The following is a 15,072-nucleotide window of genomic DNA, read 5'->3' as shown; positions in this document are numbered from 1 at the left end:
GCGGGCACCGAATACAGAGGTGGGATTTAGCTACCGTCCATCTTCAGCTACATTACACTGAACGAGCTTGTCGAAAAGAAAACACAATTTGGAAGTAAAGAAGACTTTTTGGAATTAGTTTTGGCTGTAATTGAAAAAAGACAAACGAAAGCCCATATCATAGGTAAATGTCGTAAACAAGTATAAATCTTGATGGTCGGGTTGACCTAGTTTCCCTTTTTCCTAAATTTGGCTAGCTGAGCTGCTAGCTAGCATTTTATGCATTAGCTAGCCAGACAGTTAGACAAATTAGCTAGCAGGTTTACGATTAGAACGGCTTCCGATATATAATGCATTTCACAACGCAAAACCACCATATAAAAGCTATACTGGATCCACAAATAATACTGCATGAATATGAACTCAATCATCAACATGCACTCTGCTACTTGTTTTGAAACGGGCCAGTTGGTAATCGAGCGAGGTGGACAGGCTAAGCAGCTGGCTAGTATTCACGTTAGCATGCTAGGTGGCTAAGTTTAGCTGACTTTTGGCCAGGCAATGTGGTAATATTAGCAAGATCGGCTACATTCACTAAAGTATAACGATAGACCACTGTTACTTCAATTGCCCTGGTTGAAAGTGTCTGTATATGCTGAAAATTTGTTGTTATTCGTGCAGCTAACTTTGCAGCTAGCTTGAGTTGAACGTCAGGTTGACTGTAGAAAACGATGCTCACTTGAAATTTATGTTTTGCCTCAACTACGGCTTGTATCTTTACTTGCTCAGCTAACGTTGTGACAGACGGAATGTGGACATTGTCGTAGTCAGAGCCATGGCTGACAAGAGAAAACTTCAAGGTAAGACTTGGTGAAACTGTCATTCTCTAACGTTGCACAAGGATCCATCACAATCCTCAGCCTGGCATGCTGCATTTCCACGAAATACATTTAGAGTTGAATTGAGTGACACACGGTGATGTTGCACTCTTTCTTTCATGTCTACAGGCGAGATTGATAGATGTTTGAAAAAAGTAGCAGAAGGTGTAGAACAGTTTGAAGATATCTGGCAAAAGGTGAGAGATTACTGTCTCCTGTTCTACTTTATCTCCTTTTTACAAAGTGATGTGGGTAAACTTACCTTATCATATAACATTTAACTTAATACATTTTAGCTTCACAATGCAGCCAATGCAAACCAGAAGGAAAAATATGAGGCTGACCTCAAGAAAGAGATTAAAAAATTACAGGTAAGAAAGTTTACAGATGGCAGTGGGTCACTTGTCTGCGTCTTTCTGGACGACGTGCATGTGTGAAGCTGAAAATATGTCTCGACCTTTTCATGCTCTCTTCTCAGCGATTGAGAGATCAGATAAAAACATGGGTGGCCTCAAACGAGATCAAAGACAAACGGCAGCTAATCGAGAATCGCAAACTCATTGAGACGGTATGGCTCTATATGGATTCACACACACAAAAAGAGGATTCGAATGTCTCGTCATAACATTTGACTAATGAAAGTTGTGTGTTTGTGTCTCTGATTAGCAAATGGAGCGGTTCAAAGTGGTGGAGCGAGAAACAAAAACGAAAGCATACTCTAAAGAAGGCTTGGGCCTTGCTCAGAAAGTTGATCCTGCTCAGAGGGAAAAAGAAGAAACGGGACAGTGGCTAACAGTAATACTTCCCCTCTTGTCTCCTATTGTTTGTTTGCTCATTTCCACAAACACGTTTAACGTAGAGCATTAGAATGAAAACAAAACCCGTTAAATTTGTTGTAAAGGTATTTACAAAAACAAATAAGACATCTGTATTAATTATGCTTTAATGAACAAGAAAGTTTCATTACAAATCTGTTCAAAAGTGTTATAATTACACCACTAATACGTTTTTCCTGACCTTCTCCATACCCTCAGAGTACGATAGACACTCTAAATATGCAGGTGGATCAATTTGAAAGTGAAGTGGAGTCTCTCTCAGTTCAAACACGAAAGAAGAAGGGCGACAAAGAGGTAAAGCCTCCATTCTTCTGTCTGCTTTAATTCTACACATCACCATAAGAATTCTGTCATTCCTCTTTGTTAAGATAATAGAGTTCAATTTTTTAACTGCACCGTTGCCTTCTTTCCGTCGTGCAGAAGCAAGATCGTATTGATGAGCTCAAGAGGTTGATCGAGAGGCATAGATTCCACATTCGCATGCTGGAGACCATTTTACGAATGCTGGATAACGACTCTGTGCCGGTGGATGCAATTCAGAAGATCAAGGATGACGTTGAGTACTACATCGATTCTTCCCAAGACCCGGACTTTGAAGAGAACGAGTTTCTCTATGATGACTTAGACCTTGAAGACATCCGTGAGTGATGAAAACATGGCTTAATCTGTTACAGAGGTTCTTAAACATTTGAATGCAGCCTCAAGATTAACATCATTTTCTGCCCCCCCACTTGTTATTGTTGTTCTCTTGTAGCTGCAGCATTAGTTGCGACTTCTCCATCAGGTCAGGGCAACGTAGAAGACGAGATGTATCTCCACTCCAGCAGCACTCCCACCTCCACGACCTCCTCTTCACCCATCCCTCCATCCCCGGCCACCTGCACTGCTGTGAGTTCTTGTGTTTGCATCATTGAAGTCTCAGTCAGGGTTACTGCATATTAAGAAATACATGTTGATTGAATTGTGCACATTCCTTCTTTAAGTTTGCAACCCTTCTGCAAATCCCACTGTGTTATAATCCACTGGCTACTCTGCTGAATCAACATTTCAAAAGTGGATTGTCATATCAAGGTATCTCCTCCTATAGGAGAACTCAGAGGACGATAAGAAAAGGGGACGGTCGACAGACAGTGAAGTTAGTCAGGTGAGAGGCTCTCATCTGTGCTGTGTTAGTAGATGAACAGTTTAGAGCGCCACTCTTCACCCTTGGTCCTGGAGAGTCGCGGTGGCTGAAGGGTTTTGGCCTCTCAGACACTGTAAAGGAACACGCTTTTTCTCTTTCGGACCATGGTTGGAGACTTCTGTTTTGGTTGTATCATCACCTGCATATCTGGGCCTCAATAGTTCACAGTAAACTTTACTCCTCAAACATTCTGTACAGATTTGATTGCCTTGTGGACAGTTTTGTCTGACACGGTTCTCTCTGATGCGTTTTCACTTCTAGTCACCTGTGAAGAATGGCACCCCCTCCTTGCTATCTTCTTTCTCTTCTTCCACCACCTCTGGCTCCTCCTCATCTTCGTCCTTGGTATCCATGGCGAGTATTGTCGGAGGCATTCCTGCAGTTCCCACAAGCAGCAGTCTTATAGGAAGCTTCAGCAGCGCAGTGCAACAACATCAGCATCAACCTGCACAACAGCAGCAACAACAGCAACCACAAAACCAACTGCAGCAGCAGCAGCAGCCACCTCTGACGAAACCCTCGGTACCCTCAAACAACACCCCCAGCCCGCCCAGCAACCCCCTTCTCCCAGCCTCCACTGCATCATCTCTCCCTACGCCGAGCACACCAATTTCATCAGCTCCCAACTCTCTGTCTCAGCCCACATCTGGGTCCACGCCTGGATCCAGTTTGGGACTTGGATTGGGGCTAGGTTTGAGTAAAAGTGGCATGAGTGGGACCAGCAGTGCCAATCAAATGCCAGGGTTAGGCCTGGGGGGCCACCCCACTCCTCTAAACACAATGGCGGGGCTAATTTCGGGTTCTACACCTGCCCCTTATGCTCAGGCAGCAGCATCGGGAGGCTTAGGTTTGAGCAGCACCACCCAGTCCAGTATTTCTGTGGAGAGCAGCACTTCCATCACCACCTCTGGCTCCAGTGGAGTCACCACCAACGGGGCAGGGACCGGGCTCGGTTTGCTAGGTTCCAGCCCCGCTCACAGCTCTCTGAGTGGGAGTATCCTGGGTTTGGTTCCTGGGCAAAATGTATCCCCTGGTGCCTCTCAGGTGCCTCCCAGTTCTGTCAGCTCTACTCCTGGGGTGGTGGGCATGATGGGAGGCAATGGAGGGAGCGTTGGCGTGGTTGGAGGAGTAGGGGTGAATGCAGCTCCTGCAAGACCGCCCAGCGGACTGAAGCAAAATGGAAGCACAAGTATGGGTTGACTTTACATGTTGAAATGAGCAAAGTTTTCTCTGTCTTAAAGAAGCCTAACGTTTCTGTCACCTCACCCTCAGGTTACAGTGCCGTGGTGGCAGAAAGTTCCACAGAATCAGCTCTAAGCACACCGAGCCAGTCACAAAGCAGCCAACCCTCATCTCTCAGTTCTTCTACCAGTCAGCCGTAAGTTAGGATTCATTTACTTCATTTGGGATCGCAAGCTGCAATTCAGCTCGTCATTCCATACACAACAGTTCCTAACGCTGGTGTTGTGGTACAGGATGGACAACGGTCCCAGTTTAATCAGCTCCATCACCCTGCCTCCCAGCTCTCCGTCCCCCTCGTTCTCGGACAGCACACCCGGCGGAGGGAGTCTTCTCAATGGGCCCCACTCCTACACACAGGCCTCTGAAAGCCTCAAGGTGAGCTGAGTGAGGGCCGACTCCAGGATTTGGTCAGAGCCACTTAATGGTCTAATTTAGTAGCCAGAGTTTCCTGTGTGAGACACTGAGATTACAGCAGCAGCAGCAGGCTTGTAAGCTCACGCATGGACAGGCTGTCAGACAAGTGTCTTAAGTCAGCATGAGTCCTGGGAACGTGTGAGGTACTTTTACAAATTGCTGACATCAGACAGACCACGATTATTATTATTGATTTATTGAGAAAAAGAACCAGTAGACTGATAAGGAAAGGAAGCTCACATGACTCTACTGACGAGCTAATTTTGACCTATTAGGACGGAATGTGGATGTACTTACCAAAAAATGGCATCATGAATGAAAGAGTGGAGATGCCTCCACACAGACCTGCTTTTGCAGTCACTCGATATCGACCCATCTGAACAACTTGGCAGATCTCGGACCGACATGTTTGACAGCGCTATCCCCCCATCATCAAAACACTAACTAAATATCTTTAAGAATGAATATGCTCCAGGCTCCAGCCCTCCAGTAGAGACTTGCAGAATCTCTGTCCAAGCATATTGAAGCTCTTCCGCTGGTTTGTGGAGGCTCAACACCTCACTAAGGCACTTGTTGTTGGTCAACTGTGTTCATGCATAAAAGCTAACGATAGCTGTCGGAGAAGATATCTGGTCTCTTCTGACCACCGTACCCCATGTATCCAGTACAAACCATCTTCATCACTGTGGCTGCTTGTTCAGCTGCCACCAAAGAGAGCGGGTCAATATTGTCGTATTTGTCGCTAGTTTTCCTTAATGAATTTCCTCCTGCTGAAGTGCTCCTCTTCATCTCTCTCACCCTTAAATGCACATGACATTAGGTTTCACTCCGTTAATTTTGCCTCATTCTGTTCCCTCCTCAGGCTCCGGAGCCGCTCAGTTCACTGAAGGCGATGGCTGAGAGGGCAGCTCTGGGATCAGGCCTCGATGGAGAGATTCCCAACCTGCACCTAACAGACAGAGGTCAGACAGCGTTTCGCCACAGTAGACCTCTTATCATTGTACACTCACTAATGGCTGAGAGGAAGGTGTTGTACAACTACTTTACATTGAGTATTTCATGTTGCAACAACTGCTGGAGTTGATGAATTGATATGTTGTCAGGTTCGGTTTAAAAAAAGAATAATGACAAACAGCTGGAGCACGAGTGGATTATTTATGTGCTTTACCCCTTTAAAATCAACAAATGGAACAAATGAAAATCTATTTTTAGGGAGCAGAGGGGGTCAACACTGTCAGCCAGCTGGCAACAAATCAGATGTGAAGGCAAAGAGGTGCTGCAGTGTACTTTTTACACTGAGGATGCCTTTGTGATTACAACGGCAGCTCCATGTTACCCTTTCATTTTAATTTTCAGTTAAATAATAGTAGCGATAATATTTTCCTCTTTCTTTCTGATATTAGATTGTATGTGGCATCTCTGACTTGCCAGGAGTCACATTTGTCTCTTGTGGCACATGATAATTATTCATTTTTGTTGGTTTTTTTTCCTCTTGTCCATGGTTGATAAACAAAGAAAGAGCTGTTAATGAGTGCTGCCCTGGCAGCAGTTAAAAAGGTTCCTTCTTTGCTAGATTATCGTGTCTGAGAGCAGCAAGGTTCTCTTGAAGAACCCTGATCCGAGGGGAGCTGAGATGATGCTGATATCTGTTTGTTCATTGACATCAACACTTTCCTTCTTCCGGTAGACATCTTCTCCTCGTCTGGAGCGCCTGGCACACCTGCCGCCCCTCAGCCGTCCGTGTCGGAAGTTAGCATCCCTCCCTCGCTCGGGGTCTGTCCGCTGGGTCCCACCCCCCTCCCCAAAGACCAGCTCTACCAGCAGGCCATGCAGGAGTCCGCGTGGACACACATGCCACACCCCTCGGACTCAGAGAGGATCAGGTGAGGGCGCAGGATTTACGTCTATCATTTTAAACTAGCTTCAGATTAACCCCCTGCTTGTGGCTTCATCCATCTTAACTGTCTGTGCTTCTGTCCTGAAGGCAATACCTGATGAGGAACCCGTGTCCCACCCTGCCCTTCCATCATCAGATACCTCCGCACCACTCGGACTCCATAGAGTTCTACCAGAGACTGTCCACAGAAACTCTGTTTTTCATCTTCTACTACCTGGAGGTAATCCTGCACCTTGTGAACTTCCTCTGTCTTGTCTGCCTTCATCACCGTGTTAGTCACCTTCAGGGCCTCTGTGACCTTCATCTCTCCCTCAGGGCACCAAGGCACAGTATCTGTCAGCCAAGGCTCTGAAGAAGCAGTCATGGAGGTTCCACACCAAGTACATGATGTGGTTCCAGCGGCACGAGGAGCCCAAGACGATCACTGATGAGTTTGAACAGGTGCTGCTTTTCTATCTTAATTGTCGTTTTATCCCACAACTGCAAGAGGAGCTTCACATAACAGAAATTATGTCTTCTCCGCAGCCGCCTCAGTTCACCCTCTGTCTGGAACTTGCTGCTTGCAGCTCTCGTATCTTTCTTTGCTCTCCCTCTCTAAAAGCCTATGTTCTTCTCATTGAGCAACTTCCAAAAGCCTGCTGAGGACAACAAATAGAAAGTGTCCCTGTATGCTGATGTGCGCTCTCCAGGAGACGTCCATAGCAGTCTGACATCAAGCTGCTTGATTAGGGCCAAAATTGCAATCCCATTGATTGATATGAGATCATAATTAGTAACTTCATGCATTCATTGAACTGCCTTGACATTTGAATTAAAATTAAGTGGAAAATCATGTCACAATATCATTTGGAAAATCCTTGGTGCATTCGCTGCTGTGGGCTTTTAGGGAGGATGCAAGGAAAGAGGTGCGCTTGATTTATTTCACAAGAAAAAAAAACAGCAGCACAATTATCATTTTATCTTGATTATTAAAATTGCTGGAAGCCAATATTGTAATTTAGCCTCATCTAATTATCAAGACCCAACACTGTTGCGTTACAAGAAGAAGAAAACCCTTGTAGTGCTCTTCAAGTTGAAGCCTCAAATAGATTTGTGGTCTCAGTGTATTGATCCCTCTCTCCTCCTGTTGTTCCCCCAGGGCACTTACATTTACTTTGACTATGAGAAATGGGGCCAGAGGAAGAAGGAGGGGTTCACCTTCGAGTACAGGTACCTCGAAGACAGAGACCTGCAGTGACGGTCAGAGGGACACGAAAGGACAGAGAGACAAAACATACTGCTGTTGACATTCCGAGACTGAACTCCAAACTGTGGATAGAGATTGTGATGTGTAGTAGAAACCCTCTCCAAAAACGGAGACTGGTGTCTGTATAGGCTGCATCTCACGTGACGCCCTCGACACTCATGTAGCACCTTGCTTGTGACAAAACGCCCCGTGGGCCCGATCAAGCGCGGTGCGCTGCATGAGCCGAGAGGGCTCTCATACGAGATCTGCGTTCGTGCCTGTTTGTGTGCACACTCAGTTTGTGGCATTAGGAAAGCCTACCCCATGCATGTTTCTCATGTTTTGTTTTCTTTTTCCGTTTCAACAAGATTCTCTGTACCACCTACCCAACATGAGCCTGGAAGCCTTTGACTTGACACAAAACAAACCTTGGATTTCATCGTTAAGTAAACTGCCCATCTTGTATTTACTGTAATTTGGTGGTTTAGAATGGGGAAGTACAGTGGACATTTAGTCATGGTGTGTAGGAATGGCTTCTTTTAAGACCCTATGATGCCTGTTGAATATGGTCACTATTAGAGATAGTGAGCGGTTATCAATAGTTTTATTGATATTGTCTTGGTCGATTTAAAACGCTGATTGAGAGTGACCACAGGGCCTCTCCCTGTGACAGGGATAGAGTCCTTATTGGACATGGATTAAATTGCTATGCAATTGAACTGGTCTCTGACTCCCTCTCTTTACCAATAAAATGTTTTTAAGTTATCCTGTCAAAGAAAATGCATTATTATGACGCATTCATGTTTGTGAGAAATTAATAAACTTGTAAAATAAATCTTAAAACATAGGGTTTGAGAAGTTCATCAACCTGATGTTTGATTCTTACACCACTGGGGGGTGGGGGTTGTGGTCCTCACCCAGGAGACGCTGAGATTAGTGAATGTAACTGTACCCACATCACCTCTTAATTACTCCAAATACAGAGTTGGATTTAAGTCAACTTGAAGGTTTTCTTCTGCTGTTTTGATGTTAATTCGTCCCAAAACCCAGTGTTCACTTTACCACCTGATATCTTAGGTGATAACCCTATACAGTGAATGTGCACTGAAACTGTTTACATGTAGAGTGAAGACAAATCCTAAAGTTCGGTGGTAGATTGAACTGTTGGCAAATTGTGGGAAAGTTCTGTTCCGCCGTGGTGCGTTCATGTGTCACGCTGACAAACTGGCAGATTTACACTGGTAATCTGGTTTGGAATCAGATGGGGGTAAGATCCCACCTCTTCTTTACAGTTTTAAATGAACTGAATTTTTTTTTCCATTGAAACAATCAATCACAGCAACTTCAGATCTGTACTGCAGCTCTAATTTTTTTTTTGTTGTGTGTAAATTCAGCTCTGTGTTAGGTCAGGCTCTTTTTTTTTGAGGGGAGGGGAACCTGTGAAGAAGGAAACCAGTAAAGATACAAGATTTGCCTTCTATAGATTCTATTTTTTGGGGGTGGGGGAGGGGGTGTACAGTTTCAGAGAGGAAAGGGTCGGTTAAATCGCTAAAATGTGAATTTTAAGACAGTTACCTTTTTTTCCCTCATCACAGTTCTGCATGGGTGATGTCATGACAGGGTTATTGCAGGATTGTAAAATTTCAATAAATACTTTTAAGAAATTACAAGACAGTGTGTTGTATAGTCCTATTATTGCTCAGTGACTTGTTTGCTGTTGCAGTGTACTGATGTTGTTTAACAGTTCCGGTCACACACAAATAGACAGGAGGCCAAGAAGTTCTCAGCGCACTGGTGGGTTAAGATTTAACGAGTGCTGTTGCTTCTAGGGGTGCAAAGAACCATTTAAAACAGCTAAAACCAACTTCAGATATAAAATCTGAATATTTTACCTCTAAAAGAACAGGATGTTTATAAAGGGTGTAAATATTTTAATTAAAATGGGGAAGAAAAAAAAATCAAAACCCAAAAGAGGTAAAAACAAAATACGAGACACATGAAGGTACACTGTAATGTTGCTGTTGAGTGTGTTCACATCTTCGACTCCTTCTTGACTTTGAGGAACTCCGCCATGTTGGAGAAATATTTCTGATTGGCTTCAGCCACCTTCTTCTCTGCGGCCTGCGGGTTGACGATCTCCAGCCCCTGCAGATGAGAGAGCGTTAGCAGGAATGAACCAGTGTGGTGGAGCCTGTTCAGTCACGGACGATAAAGTAACCTGAAGGGGAGTGAACGCCACACTGGAGCTGGTTCCTGAGGAGCGATCCCTGACCGTTGACTTTCCTCCGTATGTCATGCTCTGCTTCTGCAGTGTCCTCTGTTGGGTAACAAGGCAAAGCGTGTGTTGATGTGAAAGATTCATCTCGGTGAGGCACTGCTTGTTCACCAAGATGGTTTACCTGGAGGGATTTGGAGATTCTGGCTTTGGTGGCCTCGTTGACCTGAGCCTGCCTGACACGGCCGCTGCCGCTTTTCCCGAGCTGACCCAGACTGAAGCCCAGGTCCTCCTGGTACGCATCATCTTCAATCTACAACAAGACAGAAATCAGGTCAAAATATCACTGCTCAAGCTCACCGTCTGTTTGAAGCCGATATTTTAAGCTTCTCGCACTGCAATTTTTTTCTGGAGGAAATTAACTCATTCCAATCTCACTGATGGAGAGTTTCTGTTCAGATTGTTGATTGACACCCGCACAGTGTCAGAATGTTGCAGAGAAAACTGCAACATTGTAAACTGCTCATTGGAACAGTTGCAGGAAGGCTGTTAGCAGCATCCTTCCTTCTGGAGGGGAATCACTGGTCTGACCTGAGCCTCACAGGTGGTACACTGATATGAACCGACAGACGTGTGAAGACAGTACTAAAGTAGGAACACTCAAGTACCTTGTTGAGTATTTGTACCCTACTTGAAAACTTAACAGTATCACTTGAATTTTTCTTTGGAAGAAGACAAAGCCAACGGAGGGAAAACACTAAAGTTTACTAGCTTGTCTGATAATTCAGACCAGAGCAATCGATGCCCGTATCCATCATCCTCTCAGAGGCTTGAACAGCCAGCTGGAGGTGAGGAGAGCACTCACCCAAACTTCAGGCAAATGCTCTGGAGTCTGTGAGGGTTTATATTAGGACATAGTGGTAGGGAGGGTGCTACATGTTTGACATAGATTATCTCTGACTACTACGACGGTATCAACACTGAAAACACTGTTTAATTTCATGTTTGATATCGAGATGAGTAGACTCATGACAGAACATCTCTCTGACCTCGGCGAAGGTCATCCGGTTGGCGTGTTTTCGGATCTCAGTCAGCCCAAGACGCTCCTTCATCTTTCGATACCTTCAGGAAGAGAGAAGCGAGCGGCGTTAGCGGTGTGTGTGTGTGTGTATATATATATATATATATATATATATATATATATATATATATATATATATATATATATATATATATATATATATATATATATATATATATTTAGAGCTGTTGGTGGATGTAGCCTCTGTATTATATAAGCATCTCATCCTACATGCAGCTCTCTGATGTTTTGCTTCACTGCGGTTTGCTGAGTTTCACTTTGTTTTGTTCACAGAATGACTGTTGATAAGTTTCATCTTCCTAAGATCCTCCTATCAGGACTAATATGAGATGAAAGGAGACATAAAATCAATGCATCTGAATATCTCCATAATGCATCGTGTCAGCAGCTGTAAACAGACGAGTGCGTGTTTGGAGCTGCTGACGGCTCGTCTACCTCCTTCCTCCTCTCTTCTTCCTCTGTCCGTCCAACGGCGCTGGCAGAGGTTTGACCTGCTTCACTGGTGGAGGCTCCTGCCATTTATCAAACTTCCTCTCAATTTCTTCTTTTAGATCATAGCCGACCTGCAGAGATGACACACAGATTAAAGCCAACAGGGTCAGAATAACAATATTGCTGGTGCCAATACCGCAAAACAAGAGAGGATCAAATAAGACAGACAGGGCAAAATAAAATCTGGTGTGTAATAAATACTGCGTTGTTGACAGATGAGTGGATTACATTATTTGTGTATTACTCCATTGACGCTCACCTTGCCATCCGAACTCTCGTGAAAACTATCCACTCGAGCTGCCAGCGTGCACTTAGCAGCCACCAGACGAGCCGCCTTCCTCCTGAGATCCTGAAGACAAGAAGACAGTTCTAAAAAGACTGCAATGACGGCATAAAAGTTCCTCATTCACAGATTTTAAATTTACTCACAGGCGGAAGTGACTGCACGACATCACAGTGGTAAATGAAGCCGGTGTGAGGAAGCAAAGAGGTGCTGCTGAAGCCGGACAGGGTTCTCCTCTGAGCTCCCAGCAGCATCAAATTACAGGCGGGCATCTTGGACAGGTTAGTGAGGCCCCCGGCGATACCTGCCGCCAGACGGAGAAACAGCAGGCACGGATGTTAAGAACGGATGCATAGAAACAGGGATCCTTGTTTAAACTCAGCCTTTTTTGCATCTCTGACCCATGATCTTTGCAGCTGTCGATGCTCCGACAATGATGGAGAGGTTTGGGGCGATGAAGGACATTCTGGACTCTACATATTCATAGATTCTGTGTTTGGACTGGTTGAGCTCCAGGGCCATGTCACACGCCTCCTCCAGCTGCTTCAGTTCATCTTCATTCAGCTGAGACCTGAAGCCACCAGTCAAGATAAGGGTGTCATCAGCAGCAGAGAGAATGCTAACAGCAACTAACAGGAGGTTGGATGAGGTGTTTAGTAACTTAAGATGAGAGTCGACTCACCCTTGCGTGGTCGAGGCTGTGACACTCACAACCATAATAGTGGCATTCGTGAGGATTTGCTGTAAAGTTTCATTGTTCTTGCACTTCTCTAGGTTATTTCCCAGTTCCTGAGCAGTAAAAAAAACAAACAAAAAAAACACATGAAGAATTTGTGACATTTAAGGCTACAGCCACATTTGTTTTCATTTTCAAACAAAAGGAATCTTTGTCTCAACAGTGAAAATGAGGTGGAGGAGTTGCTCAAAAGACAACAAAAATGAACAACTTAACTTTGTTTCTATTTAATATTCAAAGCAAATTTAAAGTCAACTGTGTATGTCACAATCAAAGAAATGTGCACCAGGACTGATACCAGTAACAGGTTCTGAGTGAATGAAATTGTTTACAAATGCTGTCAGAAGATGGCGATATAGTCAACGTTACTCGTGGTTGTTAGGACACAGTCGAAGTGGAATAAAGGAGAGGAAAGTTGGACAAATCACAACTGTTCTTTCATGGTAGCTAGTTTAGAACACAAAAAGCAAAGTTTGGAAAGAAACCCTTGAAAATAAAGACAGCAGGGACCGTTATGTGAGTGAAGGATTCTAGGTCAGGGCACATTCCATAATGGGGTTTCCATCGCCTGTTTTGCACATTTAGTCTTTTCGGAGAAAAAAAAAAAAGGGCAAGTACCACCTCAGGCAAGTGTGAAACCCTTCGCTAAACTGAGTGAGGTTAGATTTTTTTTCTGCTTCCATCGACCTTTTCACACGCTTTCTTCAAATTAAGTTGATGGAAAGCTAACTCCTGATAGTCATGGCTGATGTTCATCTGGTAGGCTTGTGACGCATCAGAGAGAGAAACGCCATGACTTATAAGACCTGATCAGGACGCTGACGTCAGTGACCTCATCAGTATTTTCAGCAGTTCTGCCTGACAACGGAACACCACAATCCTGGAGTTTTTAAACTGAAACGGGGTCAGCAGCATTTTCAAAGATCTCAGTTTAATGCATTTGACAACACCAGAGTAGTGTGGTTGTGATGTAATACATGTAGCAAAAGGTATGAGTTTTAAAATAGAAACAATTAACAAGGCACAAGTGATTGCACAGAATTATTCATCTCACCTTGACCGTGCGGATGTAATCTAGAGAATCTGGCACCAGAGATTCCAGTTCTGGGAACCTTTTGGAATATTTGTCCCGGGTAAACTTGTGAATAATATCTGAAAACAAAAATAAATAATTCAACAGAATGAGGATTAACATCCTACACATATTGGGAGCATTGTTATTAAAAGGGAAGCTAACTCACTCAGCTCATTATCAATCTCGACTGTGAGGTTATTAGCTGCTACGATCAGCCTGTATTCTGGGTCGGCCTCCACCGGGCCTGAGACTGCAGAGACAACATAATCAAGTTTATATGGACTCTTGATAAATGCAGAAGGACATAAAACATACTAAAATTAAAAAAAGGGGTTGAACTCACCCTCTGAGTTACGCTGCTTTCCTATATATACTGAAATCTTGTCCATGATCTCTGAAAACTAAAACCAGACAGCGAGGTTAAGCAGAAAGGAAGAAACCAGACATACAGAAGCAAGCCTAACTGTAATTACAGCTCACCTGTTTACTGTTGCGAAGCTTGGCGATGGATGCAACGCTCTCAGCTTTACTGTAGTCCACCTCCATCTCTTCTGGGATGTCTTCCAGCCCTCCCTCCGTCCTTCCCTGTGACAGCTCTCCATCACTGTCACCTTCCTCTCCCTCTGGGTACAAACCGTCCTCCCCTTCATCTCCGGCCTCCTCCAGGTCTGCCAGGAGCTCATCTGCCAGAGACATCTGCAGAGACAGTGAGGATGTAACTAGCTAGATAGAGAGCAGCTACAAAGGTTATAACACAATGCTAAGCTTTTTTTTTTTTTTTTAAAGAGCCCATTTCCCTTAAAATTACATTAAGAGGAGCATCAGAGTCTGACAGCTGGTCTATTACTAAAATATCTACACCAAAACTACATTGACTTGATTACTGACACCTCACAACATGCTCTTTGCCTACATTTGCTTTATTTTCTTTTTTTAAAATAGAAATCCATATGAAAGCTACAGGTACAAATAAAAAGGAAGATCAAAACAAAAGCTAAAAATTCAGATTATACAACCGTCAACAAAATAAAAAGTAAATTACAAGATGAAATGTGAAAAAAGTGAAAATTTACGAGTATCACTAATATTTTCAAAGGCTACCATTATCTACAAATATCTTAGATTTAAATTTGGACATCTTTCCATAGCAAAGTCAGTGACAATACATTTTATATTTTACTTTATTGACATCACCTGTTCAACCAGCTTTATGTTAGTTAGCAGGCATTAGCAAACGTTAGCTTGACGTAGCCGCCTAATGGCACTAAACGATTTCAAAAGCAAAAGCTTACCTCGAATGTTAAAACTCCTGTTGACTAACAAGACAAAGACACTAACGTTTTATCCAAGATTCAATGGCTGCTGGATAAAACCTAGGAAAGCTTTACTGTTTACGTTTGCCTCGTTCGCGCTGCGGTATGCTGTTGTATTGCTTGTCGCAGAGTAAATGCGTAACAGTATTCGCACGGCTTTATGGGAAATGAAGTCATTAATAGAGGGGTGGAAGACAATCGA

General features: G+C 43.9%; 2 protein-coding genes across 3 annotated transcripts; one reads left to right on the top strand and one right to left on the bottom strand.

The window, feature by feature from the left end:
- The first annotated feature begins 20 nt into the window (after window positions 1–20).
- cnot3a (CCR4-NOT transcription complex, subunit 3a) lies at window positions 21–9,120 on the top strand. Of its 2 annotated transcripts, XM_086218320.1 has the most exons (18): window positions 21–163; window positions 769–839; window positions 987–1,054; window positions 1,154–1,228; window positions 1,336–1,425; window positions 1,524–1,652; window positions 1,892–1,987; window positions 2,114–2,333; window positions 2,448–2,581; window positions 2,781–2,837; window positions 3,138–4,065; window positions 4,149–4,254; window positions 4,352–4,493; window positions 5,395–5,494; window positions 6,220–6,415; window positions 6,517–6,649; window positions 6,745–6,870; window positions 7,568–9,119. In XM_086218320.1, the coding sequence occupies exons 2-18, from the start codon at window positions 815–817 to the stop codon at window positions 7,664–7,666; spliced, it is 2,724 nt and encodes a 907-aa protein (XP_086074446.1). In that variant the 5' UTR covers window positions 21–163; window positions 769–814; the 3' UTR covers window positions 7,667–9,119. The 2 variants fall into 2 exon arrangements, with proteins under 2 accessions (XP_086074446.1, XP_086074447.1); XM_086218321.1 differs by lacking the exon at window positions 2,781–2,837 and having other exon boundaries at window positions 7,568–9,120.
- A 428-nt stretch (window positions 9,121–9,548) lies between these two features.
- Window positions 9,549–15,015, bottom strand: prpf31 (PRP31 pre-mRNA processing factor 31 homolog (yeast)). The gene is made up of 14 exons (XM_086217188.1): window positions 14,850–15,015; window positions 14,038–14,253; window positions 13,901–13,958; window positions 13,724–13,807; window positions 13,537–13,634; window positions 12,429–12,535; window positions 12,148–12,317; window positions 11,893–12,050; window positions 11,723–11,812; window positions 11,407–11,534; window positions 10,919–10,991; window positions 10,054–10,182; window positions 9,873–9,971; window positions 9,549–9,799 (listed from the first exon to the last, which is right to left on the bottom strand). Exons 2-14 carry the CDS (start codon window positions 14,251–14,253, stop codon window positions 9,686–9,688), a joined length of 1,524 nt encoding a protein of 507 aa, XP_086073314.1. The 5' UTR covers window positions 14,850–15,015; the 3' UTR covers window positions 9,549–9,685.
- Window positions 15,016–15,072: the final 57 nt, after the last annotated feature.

The sequence above is a fragment of the Aulostomus chinensis genome, chromosome 11 (assembly GCF_037954235.1).
Source record: "Aulostomus chinensis isolate RoL2024-O1b breed Wild chromosome 11, RoL_Achi_v1.0, whole genome shotgun sequence".
Taxonomy (NCBI): Eukaryota; Metazoa; Chordata; class Actinopteri; order Syngnathiformes; family Aulostomidae; genus Aulostomus; species Aulostomus chinensis.
Note: the sequence above shows the minus strand (reverse complement) of the source record. Positions and strands in the feature narration are given on the sequence as shown.

Excerpts from the sequence above, each read along its gene's own strand:
- prpf31 (XM_086217188.1), bottom strand. The coding sequence starts at position 14,253 with ATGTCTCTGGCAGATGAGCTCCTGGCAGACCTGGAGGAGGCCGGAGAT. Across the intron at positions 12,318-12,428 it reads ACAGCCTCGACCACGCAAGG|GTCTCAGCTGAATGAAGATG; the intron begins GTGAGTCGACTC and ends TGGTGGCTTCAG. Across the intron at positions 10,992-11,406 it reads AAGAAGAGAGGAGGAAGGAG|GTATCGAAAGATGAAGGAGC; the intron begins GTAGACGAGCCG and ends CTCTTCCTGAAG.
- cnot3a (XM_086218320.1), top strand. The coding sequence starts at position 815 with ATGGCTGACAAGAGAAAACTTCAAG. Across the intron at positions 4,255-4,351 it reads AGTTCTTCTACCAGTCAGCC|GATGGACAACGGTCCCAGTT; the intron begins GTAAGTTAGGAT and ends GTTGTGGTACAG. Across the intron at positions 6,416-6,516 it reads TCGGACTCAGAGAGGATCAG|GCAATACCTGATGAGGAACC; the intron begins GTGAGGGCGCAG and ends TCTGTCCTGAAG.